The 18,114-nt window shown below is 42.8% G+C and overlaps 1 protein-coding gene across 2 annotated transcripts in view; it reads right to left on the bottom strand.

The window, feature by feature from the left end:
* Positions 1-18,114, bottom strand: part of LRRC7 (leucine rich repeat containing 7) — a 439,503-nt gene that overhangs the window by 305,397 nt on the left and 115,992 nt on the right. For both annotated transcript variants that reach the window (XM_038744743.1, XM_038744744.1), the window contains exon 5: positions 2,926-3,015. In XM_038744743.1, the coding sequence (XP_038600671.1) occupies positions 2,926-3,015 (90 nt within the window). The remainder of the gene's footprint in view (positions 1-2,925; positions 3,016-18,114) is intronic.

The raw sequence follows: 18,114 nt of genomic DNA, 5'->3' as shown, positions 1-18,114 counted from the left end.
CAGTGCTCTGCACACAGTAAGCGCTCAATAAATACGACTGAATGAATGAATGAGTAATCCAGACTCCCCCACATGTCTACTGTGTGCCTTGGGGTATGTCACTTAACATCTATGAGCCTCAGTTCCCTCATCTGTAAAATGGGGATTAAGACTGTGAGCACCACATGGGACAACCTGATCACTGTGTATTCTCCCCAGTACTTAGAACAGTGCTTTGCACATAGTAAGCGCTTAACAAATGCTATCATTATTATTATTATTATTTAAAAGTAATCACTTGTGTCTCACCTCCTTTCCTCCCAGCTTTCCAGCCTTATCCAATAGCTTTTCATTTCTTCCTAAACCTACATTCAATATGATTCTCTCACACCTAACTAGGAAACTAGAACATGTGAAAATTATCTGTACAACTTCATTTCAGTTTTACATTTTTCCAAACTTCTCTAAAAATGACTGTTTTCAATAGCTGGTTTTGACTCTATGGGATTAACTTTAAAAATAAATTATGGCATTTGCTAATTGCTTATTAAGTGTCAGGCACAGTACTAAATTCTGGGTCTGATACAAGCAAATCAAGTTGGACAAAGTGCCCGTCCCACGTGGGGCTAACAGTCTCAATCCCCATTTTACAGATGAGGTAACTGAGGCCCAGAGAAATGAAGTGACTTGCCTAAGGTCACACAGCACATAGGTGGCGGAGCTGGGATTAGAACCCATGACCTTCCGACTCCCAGGCCCAATCCCTTTCCATTACGACATCCTTTGATTTTTGCAGTCCCATGTCCTTCCCTTCCGCACAGCACCTGTATATATGTACATATGTTGGTACATATTTATTACTGTATTTAGTTATTTTACTTGTACATATCTATTCTATTTTAAGAGAAGCAGCGTGGCTCAGCGGAAAGAGCCCGGGCTTTGGAGTCAGAGGTCGTGGGTTCAAATCCCGGCTCCACCACTTGTCAGCTGTGTGACTTTGGGCAAGTCACTTAACTTCTCTGGGCCTCAGTTCCCTCATCTGTAAAATGGGGACGAAAACTGTGAGCCCCACATGGGACAACCTGATTACCTTGTATCTACCCCAGCGCTTAGAACAGTGCTTTGCACATAGTAAGCGCTTAACAAATACCAACATTATTATTTATTTTATTTTGTTAATATGTTTTGTTTTGTTGTCTGTCTCCCCCTTCTAGACTGTGAGCCCACTGTTGGGTAGGGACTGTCTCTATATGTTACTAACTTGTACTTCCCAAGCGCTTAGTACAGTGCTCTGCACACAGTAAGCGCTCAATAAATACGATTGATTGATTGTCATGTAATGTTTCCACAGCAGATCCAAATATCAATCAAATAAAACAGTGAAATGCATTTCTCTCCTACATAATGGACATTAATTTGGTCCACTTTCTCACAGAAGACTTAATATACACTGCCTTTTTAAAGTTGAAAAAAATCTCTTACCCCCAGGTAACTTGTTCCAGTTTGGAGCTGGAACCGCATAAATCATGATTTCTTTTTCCTCAGATACAATGCCACTTTCAGCTAGCATAAATCAAATACTTGCATCTTTAGCAGAAATACGTGGACACCGTATGTGGCTCCAAACTGTACTAGGAATCCACTGGGGATTTTGGCTTTGTCCTTAGATGTGTTGGTCTTCAAGGACTCAATTCAAAAGGCTCTCCAGTCCTAATTTAATTTTATTCATTCATATTAATGTTTGTCTACCCCTTTAGACCGTAAGCTCGTTCTGGGCAAGCAATAGAGATGTTGCAATTCAGTCGTATTTATTGAGCACTTACTGTGTGCAGAGCACTGTACTACGCGCTTGGGAAGTACAAGTTGGCCTAGTGCTCCCAAGTGCTTAGTACAGTGCTCTGCACAGAGTAAGTGCTCAAAAAATATCACTGACTGACTAATGGTGGTGGTGGGCAGAGAATATATCTATTATACTGTTAAATTGTACTCTCCTAAGTGCTTAGCTTGGGAAGCAGCGTGGCTTAGTGGAAAGAGCACAGGCTTGGGAGTCAAGGTTGTGTGTGCTAATCCCAGCTTCACACTTGTCAGCTGTGTGACTTTGGTCAGGTCACTTAATTTCTCTGGGCCTCAGTTACCGTATCTGCAAAATGGGGATTAAGAATATGAGCCCCACGTGGGACAACCTGACTACCTTGTATCTATCCCAGCACTTAGAACAGTGCTTGGCACATAGTAAACACTTAACAAATACCATCATTATTATTAGTGGTAGTACAGTGCTCTGCACACAGTAAATGTTCAATAAATACGATATACTGACTGATAGTGATGGTGGTAGTAGTAGTAAGTAGGGAACATATCTACCACCTCTGTTGGATTGTACTCTCCCAAGCACTTAATACACTGCGCACAGTAAGCGCTCAAGAAATGCCACTGATTGACTGATTAGTAATAGTAGCAGTGTGTTTTAGATGTTTACTGTGTGCTGAGTACTGTTCTAAATATTGGGAAGAATATGCTGCTAGGAATTAGACACAATACCTGTCTCTCGAGAGCTCACAATCTAATACCCTATTTAGCAGTGGGAGGTTGTACACAGAGAGGTCCAGTAAACCAAGTGGAGGTGATTGACATACACAAGGGAAGTAGTTTCAGACTAAAATGATTCGTGGAAATGCTTCTGCTCAGAACTTAAATCTACTCATTAGGGTCTCTGGAGCCTTTCGTGTCTGTCTAGTCCTGGTTCGTGAGAAAATCCAGCAGCAGAGCAGTTAGGAAAGTACAGAAGATCCAGCACACAATATCTCAAAGGATCACAGTGGATGAGAAAGATTCTGTCCATCTATTCTCTAGACAAGGACTCATGGGGTAGCTGTGGGTTTACAAGGGTTAGTCACTTCCTTAGGGCAAGGTGAGAGGGCTTAAATCCAAATAGCAGATTCTTACCTTCCAAAGTTGGCTGGAAGAAACTCCAGAAAGGCATCATTCAGGTAGAGCTGGGTCAGGTTGAGAAGCTGTGTGAAGCCATCAGGGAGCCTAAAAAGGAGTTAAAGGTTCAGTCATTGCATCAGTGTTGCTATGGCAATAGAACAAAAAATGTAGATCTCTAAGGAGAACAAAAAAGTGTGATAAATTTCCAGCCCCTCCTTTGGGATAACAGTAACTGTGGAATTTATTGAGCAGCATGTAACATCTTGCAAGTTTTGCCTGTTATTAAAACAAATGGCATGCATCCTCTCCACGATGATATCCCAGGATGAGATTTATGGGCCTGCCAAGTTAAGACCACATCTTCTGTTTCCCCTGTCCTACTTTCAGCTTTTTAGCGGGGGAATTTTTCATGAAAATGAAAAGTGCACTGCCAACTGCATTGCTTTCCATAATTTTAAAACCGGGGTCCTTCTCCTCTTTGACAGAAAGTATTCATTCGGGTAGACTTGCCTGTCTCCCATCTCTCTCCATTTATAATTAAAGCCTGTCAGTCATTACAGCAGTTCCCAAATGGAAAACTGAACTGCACGCTCAGCATACCATCTTTATTTAAAATCTTTACTCCCCACTCCCTCTTCCCAAGGCGCTATCCATCTAGCATGTGGTCTCGATTTGTAGTTGTACTGAATCGGGCTCATATCGGGCTTTGGCCTAATTAGTGCCATAAGAACGAACCCCAAATGGTTGTTGTTTACCAATGCTGCTTCTAAGAGTTACTGATATTTTTGGAAGCCCATGGTTTCTGTCAGTTATCCAGATTCAATGCCGAGAAATGTATTTTCCATCTTTAATTTTTTCCCCACCAACTTAAAGGAAATGTAATACTTTGCTCATAGGTTTCTGGTTCTTGTTTCTAGACAAGAAAATGAGTTTTCCTAAGTTTATGAAAATGAAAGGACTCTGTTTAAACCTTTAATGGACTCCTATATGCTACTGAATTGAGAAGAGATGTTTTTCTAAGATATTTCATCCTGGAAACAAACTCCAGAAACATGAACAAATGTACCTGGCAGCATGGGCACAACTAAAACCTTGCTTAAAGATGAAAATAATCTCTCCCAAAGAGTAGTACATGAAAGAAAATGAATGTATTCAAAGGGGATTATCAAACACCCAGGGCAGATGACCCGATTTGACCTAAAACTGCCCTGGAAATCTAGCAGGGGACCCTGGATTAGGTGGGATGGCAACTTGACTGTTTAGCTTCTGGACTGATCCTGAACTGATGCTCCATAAATAGTACTGATGGATTGACCAGTCTGATTGATTGATTAACTGAGCCCCACAACACTTAAGGACACATCCCTAATTTCCATATTTATATTCATGTATATCTCCTCCTCTAGACTGTAAGTTCGTTGTGAGCAGGGAGCATGTCTGCCAACTCTCTTTTATTGTACTCTCCCAAGTGCTTAGTACAGTGCTCTGCACCCAGTAAATGCTCAATAAATATGACTCATTGATTGATTGATTGACTGATAGACAGGAAGGTAGTGATATTTTCTTGAGGTGCTGTGACTTTGCCAGTCTTTTTCCTTTGCTAGTGTTCAAATACCAGAGTACTGGCTCACACACAAGTGATGATAGGAATCTCTCTGTTATGATCATTTGTGATGATCTCGTTCCTTAAATACTACTGGGGTTTTAAAACTTCTTACCCTTAGACCCTGTAAGCATGTTGTGGCATGAAATGTGTTTGTTAAAGTGTTATAATCTACTCTCCCAAGCACTTAGCACAGTACTGTGCCCACGGTAAGCACTCATTAAATACGGCTGATTGACTGATACTGTAGTAGGTACGAACTGCATTTTGGACAAGGTTGGCTACTGCCACCAGAAGTTTCCAGCTGTAAAGGCGAAAACTTTCTCATCCTGGTTTTATCCCAGGTGCGAGAACCTTCAAAAAACCCCAGACTGGGTCTCTGGAATTTATTAGCTCTTCAAAATCTGCCAGCCCTTTGCAAACACCTCCCACCTACTTCCTCACTAATAGTAATAATAAAAAAGGTCTTTATTGGGAGCCTGCTGAATTCTATGCACTCTATTAAGCTCTTGGAGAACCCACACTCAAATGAAACTTAGCCCCTATTAACCCCACAATCTAGAAGTGCGACTCGCCATCAGTATCACAGATGGAAAAATCCAATATTATGATATCATCTCTTCCACCTACATAGTTGTATGATTCCTGACAGGGTCAAGAAAACAGTTAACGATGGTTTCTTCTAATATGTGGCATTCATCCCGTTTTTTGGCTCAAATGGTCCCTAGTGAAAGATATTTTTAGTCAGGTTAAGTACTTCGTTGAGTAAGTGCTTAGTGCACTCAATAAAAAAGACCATTGATTGATTGATGATCGTCAAGTTATGGAAGGGAAGGATCACAGAAATTAGATCCCCTGCAACATTGGATTGATTGTAATCTCTAGATTATAAATTCCTTGAGAACAGGGATCATGTCTAACTCCTCTAGTGTGGTGCAGAGCACTGAACACAGCACGCCCTCAATAAATTTCTCCAATTGAATGATAGCACTGTAATGAGCTGTTGGTGTAGGGATGGCCTCAGTGAGTATTCAGAATGCTTAAACATTTGTCTGGGTAATTCTAGATGCTACCACTGCTTCCATGTGAATATTTTCAAATTTGTTCAGAAATTTTGATTAGGAAACCTTGTATATTATGAACTCTAAATTTCCTTTCATATCATCAACAGCAACTGAATTTGCTGATTTGAACACCCTAAATTCACATAGCACTATATGTACTAGGTGCTTATTATGTTTATAGAAGTAAAGCGCTATGTACAGCCCTTGCTCTAGTACAACATAGGGAAATGAATAAGAAACTAAATATCAAGGAAGTTAAGCCATAAATTGGTAAAAAATGAATTCAGTTACAATTACCTGACAAGATGGTTATATACAAAGTGGGAAGAAGTGTGGCCAATAAACAGAGTATGGGTCTATGAGTCAGAGGACCTGGGTTCTAATCCCAGCCCTGCCTGCCATTTGATCTTGGGCAAGTCACTTACATAATCTGTGCCTCAATTTCCTCATGTGTAAAATGGGGATTCAATTTTACTTCCTCCTAGATGGACTGTGAGCTCCATGTGGGACAGGGATTGTGTCCAACCTGATGAACATGTATCCACCCAACTTCACTAATTAAGAACAAACAGTATCATCTGAGCTTTAGGAGGGGGCAATTTATGGAAAGTCTTGAAATCATATTCATTCATTCATTCAATAGTATTTACTGAGCGCTTACTGTGTGCAGAGCACTGTACTAAGCGCTTGGGAAGTACAAGTTGGCAACATATAGAGATGGTCCCTACCCAACAGCAAGGTGCATTTTTGTGTGTGTACTTGGGAGGCAACAGAGACCCTGGAGGTGATGAAAATGCAGATTTAGGTAAACAAATCAGCATTTTCAATACTCCTTCTAGGTTATACTGAATCAATCAATCACTCATATTTATTGAACGCTTACTGTGTGCAGAGCACTTAAGCACTTGGGAGAGTACAACATAGAGTTGGTAGACATGTTCCTTGCTGACAATAAGCTTACAGTCTACAAGGGCTTACTGAAGAAGAGAGATTAGGGAGTTAAAAAAAAGCATTCATTAAGCACTTACTGTGTGCAAAGCACCGTTCTAAGCGCTGGGGAGGTTACAAGGTGATCAGGTTGTCCCACGTGGGGCTCACAGTGTTAATCCCCATTTTACAGATGAGGGAACTGAGGCCCAGAGAAGTGAAGTGACAAAGTCATGCAGCTGGCAATAAGCAGAGCCGGGATTTGAACCCATGACCTCTGACTCCCAAGCCCGTAGCTCCTTGAATTTGATGCAGAGGTGGATGGGCAACCACTGGAGGATCTTGAGGAACGGAAAGATGCGGACTGAAAGTTTTTTTTAGAATAATGATGTGGGTAGCAAAGTAGAGAAGCAGCATGGAGAAGTGGATAGAGAATGGGCCTGAGAGTCAGTAGGACCTGGGTTCTTATCCCAGCTCCACTACTTGTCTGCTGTGTGACTCTGGGAAAGTCACTTAACTTGTCTGGACCTCAATTACCTCATTTGTAAAACGGGGATTAAGTCTGTGAGCCTCATGTGGGAAATGGACTACGTCCAACCTGATTACTTTATATCTACCCTAGAACATAGAACCGTGCCGGGCACAAAGTAAGTGCCTAACAAATCCTATAATCCTTATGAGAAGCAGCGTGGCTCAGTGGAAAGAGCACAGGCTTTGGAGCCAGAGGTCATGGGTTCAAATCCCAGATCTGCCGGTTGTCAGCTGTGTGACTTTGGGCAAGTCACTTAACTTCTCTGTGCCTCAGTTACCTCATCTGTAAAAATGGGGATTAAGACTGTGAGTCCCCCGTGGGACAACCTGATCACCTTGTAATCTCCCCAGCGCTTAGAACAGTGCTTTGCACGTAGTAAGTGCTTAATAAATGCCATTATTATTATTATTATTATTATTACAAAAAAACGGAGAGTATGGACTGGAGTGGGGAGAGACAGAATGCAGGGAGGTCAGCAAGGAAGCTGGTCCAGCAGTTATGGCCAGATAGGAAAAGTGCTTGAAACATCACAGTAGCAGTTTGGATGGAGAGGAAAGGATGGATTTTAGTGATGTTGTGAAGGTAGTACTGACAGGATTTTGTGACAATTTGAATATGCGGATTGAATGAGAGAATGAGTCGCTTAACACGTCAACTCAATAAATACACCTGACTGAACTCCGTTATATTCGTAGGCACATTTACTCGTATGTACTCATATTTACTTAACTCTATTGTATTGTACTCTTCCAAGTACTCTGTAGAATTTTTTGACCATGATAAGTGCTCAATAAATACCAATGATTGATATAAATGCAAAGAAATAGGATAGAAAGGGTGAGAAGAGCCAAGAAGACAAAAGAAATAGAAAATGAGTGAGAGAGTGAGGGAGTAAATAGGTTAATGAGAATAGTTAAAGAAAGGTCTCCTGTGAGAAAAGGTTAAAGAAATATGGATCACAGTCTTTGGAGGAGAATTATGGCTGGGGAGTGCAGGGGGAATGATAAATAGTCAAGCCCAAATTTAAGTGTCCTTTAGGATGAGAATGGTGATTCCTTTGTCCAAGACAGTATGAGGAGACCCTAACAAAAACAATTCTTGCTGTCAGGGTGGTAGAACACTGGGCAGGCAGGCTGTAGAGTCTCCATTCCCACAAATTAAATAAGAATACACCTTCACCTGTTCTGGATAAGGTGGCCCCAGCTTCCTCAAACAAGGTCAAAGAAGCTTTCAAAGTCCCTTCTGGGTATGGGATTCTGTGATGAATCAATCAATCAATCTATCCATCAATGGCATTTTTTGAACACTTACCAAGTGTGGAGCACTGTACTAAGGGAGTAGGAGAGTAAAATACAACAGAATTAGCGGTCATGTTCCCTGCCCATGACGAGCTTAAAGTCTAGAGGAAAGAAACTCATTGTAGAAGGAAGACTCTGCCACGGAGAAGATGCAGGAATTCCTCTGCCTCTGCTCCCCTCCCCGCCCCACACCACTTGTGTCTATCTGTACATATTTATTATTCTATTTATTTTATTAACGATGTATATATGGCTATAATTCTATTTATTTGTAGTGATGCTATTGATGCCTGTCAACTTGTTTTGTTTTGTTGTCTGTCTCCCCCCGTCTACACGTGAGCCTGTTGTTGGGTGGGGATTATCGCTATTTGTTGCCAAATTGTACTTTCCAAGCACTTAGTACAGTGCTTTGCACACAGTAAATGCTCAACAAATACGACAATGAATGAATAAAGAAGGAGTTTTAGTCAATTGGTCCCACCAATGACTTCCCCTTTGGACTCTGTCTTCTTCTGGTTCTCCTGTCTCTCTGGTCACTTCTTCTCAGTCTCTTTCATGGGCTTCCCCTCGGACTCCTACCCCCTCTAACTTTGGGATTCCTAGAAGGCTCAGTTCTGGGTCCCCTTCTATTCTCCATTTATACCCAATCGCTTGGAGAACTCATTTGCCCCCATGGGTTCACTTCCATCTCTATGCAGATGATTCTGAAATCTAGATTTCCAGCCCTGATCTCTCTCCTTCTCTGCAGTTTTGCATTTCCTCCTGCCTTCAGGACATCTTTACTTTGACCTCCCACTGACACCTCAAATTTAACATATAGCAAACAGAACTCTCACCTTCCTACTCAAACCCTGGCCTCGCCCTGTCCCATCACTGTAGATAACACCACTATCTTCCCCTGCAACCACATCTCAAAAGCCCTTAACTTCAGTATTTTCTGTGACCCATTTCTCTCATTAAACCTACAGATTCACTCTGTCACCAAATTCTGTCATTCATTCATTCAATCATATTTATTGGGCGCTGTGTGCAGAGCACTCTACTAAGCGCTTGGAAAGTACAAACTTTCAAACTGCTACTACGCTGTTTCAAGCACTTTTCCTATCCAACCTTGACTACAGGACCAGCATTCTTGCTGACTGCCTTGCATTCTGCCTCTCCCCACTCCAGTCCATATTTTACTTTGCTGTCCATATCATCTTTCTAAAAAAAGTTCAGTCCATATCTCCTCATTCCTCAAGAACCTCCAGTGGTTGCCCACCCACCTCTGCGAAAAAGAGAAACTCCTTACCTTCAAAGCATTCAATCAGCTCACTCCCTCCTATCTTACCCTGGTGATTTCCCACTACAACTTAGTCTACACTCTTTGTTCCTTTAAAGCCAACCTACTCACTTTACCTCGATCTTGTCTATCTAGCTGCTGACCCCTTACCCACGTTCTCCCACTGGACTTGGCCTCCCTCTCCCTTCACATAAGACAGACCACCACTCTCCTGACCTTCAAAGTCTTACTGAAATCACATCTCCTTCAAGAGGCCCTCCCTGACTGAGCCTTCATTTCCCTAACTCCCATTCATTTCTGCATCATCTATTCACTGCACTTGGATCTCTACCCTTTAAGCACTTAATATTTACCCCACCCTCAGCCCCTCAGCACTTACATACATATATTTTTCTGTCTCCACCTCTAGACTGTAAGCTCCTTGTGGGCAGGGAACATGTCTACCAACTCTGTTGTACTTTCCCAAAAGCTCAGTACAGTACTCCACTCCCATCCTCCTGTCTCTCCCCACTTCAGTCTATACTTCACACTGCTGCCCGGATCATCTTTGGGCAGAAACGCTCTGGGCATGTTACTCCCCTCCTCAAAAATCTCCAGTGGCTACCAGTCAACCTACGCATCAAGCAAAAACTCCTCATTCTCGGCTTCAAGGCTCTCCAACACCTCGCCCCCTCCTACCTCACCTCCCTTCTCTCCTTCTCCAGCCCAGCCCACTCCCTCTGCTCCTCTGCCGTGAACCTCCTCATCGGGCCTCCCTCTCGCCTGTCCCGCCGTCGACCCCCGGCCCACGTCCCCGCCCTGGCCTGAATGCCCTCCCTCCGCACATCTGCCAAACTAGCTCTCTTCCTCCCTTCAAAGCCCTACTAAGAGCTCACCTCCTCCAGGAGGCCTTCCCAGACTGAGCCCCATTTTTCCTCTCCCCATCCCCATCCCCCCCACCCTACCTCCTTCCCCTCCCCACACCAACTGTATATATGTTTGTACAGATTTATTACTCTATTTTACTTGTACATATTTACTATTCTATTTATTTTGTCAATGCTGTGCATCTAGCTTTACTTCTATTTATTCTCATGACTTGACACATGTTTTGTTTTGTTGTCTGTCTCTCCCTTCTAGACTGTGAGCCCGTTGTTGGGTAGAGACCGTCTCTATATGTTACCAACTTGTACTTCCCAAGCGCTTAGTACAGTGCTCTGCACACAGTAAGCGCTCAATAAATACGATTGAATGAATGAATGAATGAACTGGCACTAAATAAATACCATCAATCGATTGACGAACATGCTGGCTTGCTCCGAAGTACAAAGGCATTCTTTCTAGAGGAATAGGTTTTTGAAACCTTCCCACGACAGCCTGCAGAGGAAAAATACTCTGCCTGTTTCCAGAGACTTCTGATTCCATCTGTCTCTAAGCACTTAAAAATAACCACTGATCGATTAATTCATTGATTGATTCTGTCAGTCAACAGAGGATGCCAAGGTGCTAATGGTCCAAAGACAAAGGGATTTGGCCAAGGGTAAGCAAATCTAACAAAGGTAGTTAAGTGTTGCTGATAGTGAGCTTCTTCCTAGCCAGAAATTCAAAATTTAGCAGGTAAGAGAAACAGTAGTAGAACCTGCTTCTCACATGAATTAAAAAACAAACAAACAAAAAAACACTCAATAAGCCTGTTCAGCACTTTCCTCAACTCAGTCTAGCAATTCCATGGCTTATGGTTCTCCTGAGGACCAGCAAACAGTCATGACTTTAAAAACCTTCCCTTAAAAGAGAATCAAATAAGTGAAACTCTCCAGGAGCTTTGAGCTCAAAATATATTTGGCTGAAACTGTAACCAGCCCAGCACTCCAGATCCAGTCAAGATGATAGGCATGATGAATGGATCTGTAACACGAGCAAAATCCAGATAATCCCCAAATTGATTAAATAGTTTTTTAAAAAATGTGTTTTCTGAGAACTGACCTGCAGTTAAAAGAGGAAAAACAAATCAATCAATTAGTAGTGATGATGACGATGATGGCATTTGTTAAGTGCTTACTATGTGCAAAGCACTGTTCTAAGCACCGGGGGGATACAAGGTGATCAGGTTGTCCCTCGTGGGGCTCACATTGTTAATCCCCATTTTACAGATGAGGTAACTGAGGCCCAGAGAAGTTAAGTGACTTGCCCAAAGTCACACAGCTGACAAGTGGTGGAGCCGGGATTAGAAACCATGACCTCTGACTCCAAAGCCCAGGCTCTTTCCACTGAGCCACCAAGTGTAATTTAGGAGAGTTGTGGGGTATCCAGTAACTCAATTTTCTCCCCTCCTCACTTCTACTTCCCCTAAAGAAAGAACTAGGAGTTGCATAAACACACCCAGATGTGGCCAAAATTTGAGTGGTATGTGGTGGTAACACTGAGAGGACTGAATACCATATCTGTACACCTTAGGTGCCCAATAAATGCTATGGATTAATTTAATAATTGATTGATTGATTAGAATTATAGAGTTTCAGGCTCCTTGCTGCCCAGAGACCAATACACACAGTGGTCACAGAAGAAGGGGGTGGGGGAGGAGGTCCTGGGTTCTGGAGGATCCTGAGGGACCCTAATATTTTAAGGCCACACGGCTGCGGCTGGTGTCTGGTCTCCCTTTCTGAGGGTGGGTGGAGAGCAGGGTCTGATGGAATGTCCTAGTGGGGTGGGGTAGGACAATTTCTCTCTTGAGCTGCATGGTTGGAGGGGGACAATTGGTCTCTTCATCATCATCATCAATCGTATTTATTGAGCGCTTACTATGTGCAGAGCACTGTACAAAGCGCTTGGGAAGTACAAATTGGCAACATATAGAGACAGTCCATACCCAACAGTGGGCTCACAGTCTAAAAGGGGGAGACAGAGAACAAAACCAAACATACTAACAAAATAAAATAAATAGAATAGATATGTACAAGTAAAATAAATAAACAAATAGAGTAATAAATATGTACAAACATATATACATATATACAGGTGCTGTGGGGAAGGGAAGGAGGTAAGATGGGGGGGATGGAGAGGGGGACAAGGGGGAGAGGAAGGAAGGGGCTCAGTCTGGGAAGGCCTCCTGGAGGAGGTGAGCTCTCAGTAGGGTCTCTTGTGAGTGAGGGAGCGATATGCAGGAGGCCTGCTCCTTTTCATGCCAACATGAAGAAAAATAACAGAAAGGGAGAAGCCCTGGAGGTGGAAAAGGGAGAAACAGTAGGGCTGGAGGGGAAAGGAGAGAAAACTGTTCTCTCATGCCTGTGTTCGCACCCAAGTGTACATAAAGGCAGGGAATGTCACTGTTTATTGTTTTATTATACTTTTCCAAGTGCTTAGTACAGTGCTTTGCATTCAGAAAGCACTCAATAAACACAATTGAATCAGCGTGGCTCAGTGGAAAGAGCACGGGCTTTGGAGTCAGTGGTCAGGGGTTCAAATCCCGGCTCCACCAACTGTCAGCTGTGTGACTTTGGGCAAGTCACTTAACTTCTCTGTGCCTCAGTTACCTCATCTGTAAAATGGGGATTAAGACTGTGAGCCCCCCGTGGGACAACCTGGTCACCTTGTAACCTCCCCAGCACTTAGAACAGTGCTTTGCACATAGTAAGCGCTTAATAAATGCCATTATTATTATTATTATTATTAATGAATAAAGTCATGACTTTCCTGTGCCTTAGTTTCCTCATCATTAATAATGGGCATAAATTCCTGCTCTCCCTCCCTTTTAGACCCTTGGCCTCATATAGGACAGGGTCTGTGTCCAATCTCCTTATATAGCAGGTACACACCAGTGCTTAGTACAGCACCTGACACACAGTTAACCCTTAACAAATACTACTATTATTATACTATTATTATGATTAGATGGAGAAAGAAAAGGGCCAGGAGCATGGTCTAAGGATGGCTTTGGAGAGAGGGATTTCTCCCCTCCATGTACAAGGCAACATAGTGTTTACATATTCTTGGAGGTGAAAGAGGGAATCAGGCTAAATAACTTTCAACCATTAGACCCTTAAGTCAAAGTGAAGATTCCTATCGTATGAGTTTTTAGATATTAAAATAAACAAAATTCAACCCGATTCATAACTACCTCTATTTGATCCTTGAATTAATCGATAAAAAAGAAACAACGGTGAGTCCTGTAAAGACTCTTAAATGGAAGAACCAGTTGCAGTTTACATAATGGAAGACACTAGTTACATAATACTCATGACTAAGTAAATATTCTTTAAATAGCTCAATTATTATGTTGCCTGAGAATCAAATAGCTAGCTTTTGTCGGCTAATTTAAAAAAGGCGATAAGGAATACCACTTGTTAAGCTGTCAAATATTTTTTCACTGTCATGGCTTTGCCTTTCTTCCTAGTTCATTTCAAAGTTAAAATGTTCAATGTTCACAAAACTAAATGAAGGATAGAAACTTGAACATCACACCGTTATTCTAAAACTCATAGCCCGCATGGAGTTTGACTCTATTGGATGAAGGCTGACATTTTTCTCTTCAACATTAGCTGCATCACGTTGAATCGGTGAAGCTAATTTTATATCATTGGGTGAGATGGAGCAAAATAAGATTATTTTGCTCCTATTTTCTCACTTTAAATTTATTTTAACTCTAATTTTAAACTACACTTCAAAAGCTACTAGAAAAAAGGCATTTTGGTCCCCATATATTTCACCACCCTTGAGACTGTTCAATAAACGCATGTTGACTAATTTTTGCAAGATGAAATTGGTCTTGTTTGTTTCTTGGCACCAGAAAAAAAATGGACAGAGAATAGCATTTTAAAAAATTTATGGTAATATATGCCTGAAAACCATAAGTGTGCCTATGTGCTCGTTGTCTTCTCTTAAAAATGTCCTGCCAAACATAAAATTTCTAAATGCATTTGTACTTGACACATTTTTAATACCTGTGTTTAAAACTGATAGTACATGTATCAATCAATCAAGGTATTTATTGTTTTCTGTTGGCAGGGCGCTGTCCTAAGCAGTTGTAAAAATACAGTACAACAGTGTTGGTAAACACATTTGCTGCCCACAGTGAGCTTACAGTCTAGAGCGGGAGACAGATATTAATAGAAATAAATTATGGATATGCACATTCATTCATTCATTCAATCGTATTTATTGAGTGCTTACTGTGTGCAGAGCACTGTACTAAGCACTTGGGAAGTACAAGTTTGCAACATACAGAGATGGTCCCTACCCAACAGCGGGCTCACAGTCTAGAAGACTGTGATAATAATAATAATAATAACAACAACAACAATGGCATATATTAAGCGCTTACTATGTGTAAAGCACTGTTCTAAGCACTGGGTAGGTTACGAGGTGATCAGGTTGCCTTGTGGGGGGCTCACAGTCTTAATCCCCATTTTACAGATGAGGTAACTGAGGCCCAGAGAAGTTAAGTGACTTGCCCAAAGTCACACAGCTGACAATTGGTGGAGCCAGGATTTGAACCCACAACCTCTGACTCCAAAGCCCGTGCTCTTTCTGCTGAGCCACGCTGCTTCTCTTCTACATAAGTGCTGTGGTGCTAAGGGTTGAGTAATTATCAAGTGCTTACAGGGATTACCCTGTATAATAATCAAATCTTACAAAGGGTTTTCTTTTTCATGATTTTATCTTGCAGCCGGAGTCATCCATGGTCTTTCAGCCCTTGGAAATGGCTGCTCACTCATTGCAATCGGTGCTCTGCAAACTCCTCACCCTGGGCTTCAAGGCTGTCCATCATCTCGCCCCCTCCTACCTCACCTCCCTTCTCTCCTTCTCCAGCCCAGCCCGCTCCCTCCGCTCCTCTGCCTCACCGTGCCTCGCTCTCGCCTGTCCCGCCGTCGACCCCCGGCCCATGTCCTCCCCCCGGCCTGGAATGTCCTCCCTCTGCCCATCCGCCAAGCTAGCTCTTTTCCTCCCTTCAAGGCCCTACTGAGAGCTCACCTCCTCCAGGAGGCCTTCCCAGACTGAGCCCCCTCCTTCCTCTCCCCCTTGCCCCCCCCTCCTTCCCCCCGTCTTACCTCCTTCCCTTCCCCACAGCACCTGTATATATGTATATGTGTTTGTACATATTTATTACTCTATTTATTTATTTATTTTACTTGTACATATCTATTCTATTTATTTTATTTTGTTAATATGTTTGGTTTTGTTCTCGGTCTCCCCCTTCTCGACTGTGAGCCCACTGCTGGATAGGGACTGTCTCTATATGTTGCCAACTTGTACTTCCCAAGTGCTTAGTACAGTGCTCTGCACACAGTAAACGTTCAATAAATATGACTGATTGATTGATTGGTCTCTAGACTGTAAGCTCATTGTGGGCAGGGAGCGTTTCTACCACTATGTTGTACTGTACTCTACCAAACAAGCAGCAATGTGGCCTCAAGAAGCGGAATGGCCTACTGGATTAGAGTACCAGCCTGGAAGTCAGAGGATCTGGGTTCTACTTCTGACTCTGCTTGCTGTGTGACCTTGGGGAAGTCACTCAACTTCTCTGTGGTTCAGTTTCCTCAACTGTAAAATGGAGATTAAATACCTGTTCTCCCTTCTACTTAGACTGTGAGCCCCATGTAGGAGAGGAATTGTGTCTCACATAGTTAACTTGTAACTACCTGTGTCTTACATAATTAACTTGTAACTACCCAGTGTTTAGGTCAGTGTTTGACACACAATAAAATACCATAAAAAAACAGTACAGTGCTCTGCACACAGTAAACACTCAACAAATACCAACGATTGATCCACCACTTGAAATACCAACAGCATCTTATGCTGGTCAAGTAAATTGAAGATGCTGCAGTGCTCATATGGACAGTATCAACTCTGGATTCAGCTGCTCACAGCAGGAACATTGTTATTGAATCTCAAGGCTTCTGCTCTGTTGACCTTTATTTTCCTTTGCCTGTGCAAATATGAAAAACTGTGCCAAAAGCCTTCCATTCTACAGTGGACCTAAAGCACACTTCTTTGGTCAAAGGCAATTCAATAATAATAATAATGATGATGGCATTTATTAAGTGCTTACTATGTGCAAAGCACTGTTCTAAGCTCGGGGGGTGGGGGGGTACAAGGTAATCAGGTTGTCCCGTGGTGGGGCTCACAGGATTCATCACCATTTTACAGATGAGGGAACTGAGGCCCGGAGAAATGAAATGACTTGCCTAAAGTCACCCAGCTGACGGTGGAGCCAGAATTTGAACCCATGACCTCTGACTCCAAAGCCCGGGCTCTTTCCATTGAGCCATGCTGCTTCTCTGAAGAGACAAATTTTACTAGATCATAACACATCTATTAAGGTTAAAATCAACCAGAATTATAATTTGCCACATTTTTCTCTACAACTGACAGACTCATACAAAAAATTAAGTAAACGTAGTTTTCTAAATCAATGGAAAGAGATAGTGCTGGAATCAGACATATTGAGAGGACATGGTGAAGGTGCCATTTCTTTCTCTCCTAACTGCATATCACTAGAGGTTGTAGAGCATCTTGTGGTAGAGGTACAGATGTCCCCAATATGTGTTGCCACAAAACTGCATTCACAGGCTTGAGGCAAAACTAAGGCTCCAGATGATGATTTTTTAATCACCTCACCTCTCAGTCCCCTCTCCTTTCGTCGCTCTCGCACCACTAAACCACAGCCCTGGAACACCTCCATTGTCCGCCTCCTACGCTCTTATGCTCGAGCCTCTGAATGCTGCTGGTGGAAATCTAAACACTGGGCCAACCTTGTCCATTTTACGTTTGTCCTTTCTTGCCTTATCTCTGCCCTCTCCTCTGCCCGATAAAACTATTTCTCTTCCCTTATTGACACCTATGCCCATCACCCTTGTCAGTTGCTCCAGACATTTAACTCCTTCTCCAGGCCCTCTGTCCCTCCCCCTCCCCCATCCCTCACCCCCAACCATCTGGCCAACTGCTTCATTAGGAAAATTAACATAATCAGGTCTGAGGTCCCAAAAATCACCCTTCCCCCTCCTCTCAACCCCCTCTTCTACTTTTCCAGCAGTATCTTCAGAGAAGATCCCCTCCCTCCTCTCAAGGGTCACCTCTCCCACATGCGCTTCAGACCCCATTCCCTCCCACCTTATAAAAACTCTCGCCCCTTCCCTCCTCCCCTCCTGAACTGCCATCTTCAACCATTCACTCTCCAATGGCTTCTTTCCCTCTGCCTTCAAACATGCCCGTTACTCCCTCATCCTAAAAAATACTCTTCCTTGACCCCATAGCCCCCTCCAGTTATTGCCCCATCTCCCTCCTACCCTTCGTTTCCAAACTCTTGGAGCAAGTCATCTACACTTGCTGCCTCGAATTCCTCTCCTCTGACTCTCTCCTAGACCCCCTCCAATCTGGCTTCTGTCCCCTTCACTCCACTGAAACTGCCCTCTCGAAGGTCACCAATGACTTCCTTGCCAAATCCAATGGCTCCTACTCTATCCTAATCCTTCTCGACCTCTCAGCTGCCTTTGACAATGTCGACCATCCTCTTCTTTTAA

The sequence above is a fragment of the Tachyglossus aculeatus genome, chromosome 4 (genome assembly GCF_015852505.1).
Source record: "Tachyglossus aculeatus isolate mTacAcu1 chromosome 4, mTacAcu1.pri, whole genome shotgun sequence".
NCBI classification, from domain to species: Eukaryota; Metazoa; Chordata; class Mammalia; order Monotremata; family Tachyglossidae; genus Tachyglossus; species Tachyglossus aculeatus.
Note: the sequence above shows the minus strand (reverse complement) of the source record. Positions and strands in the feature narration are given on the sequence as shown.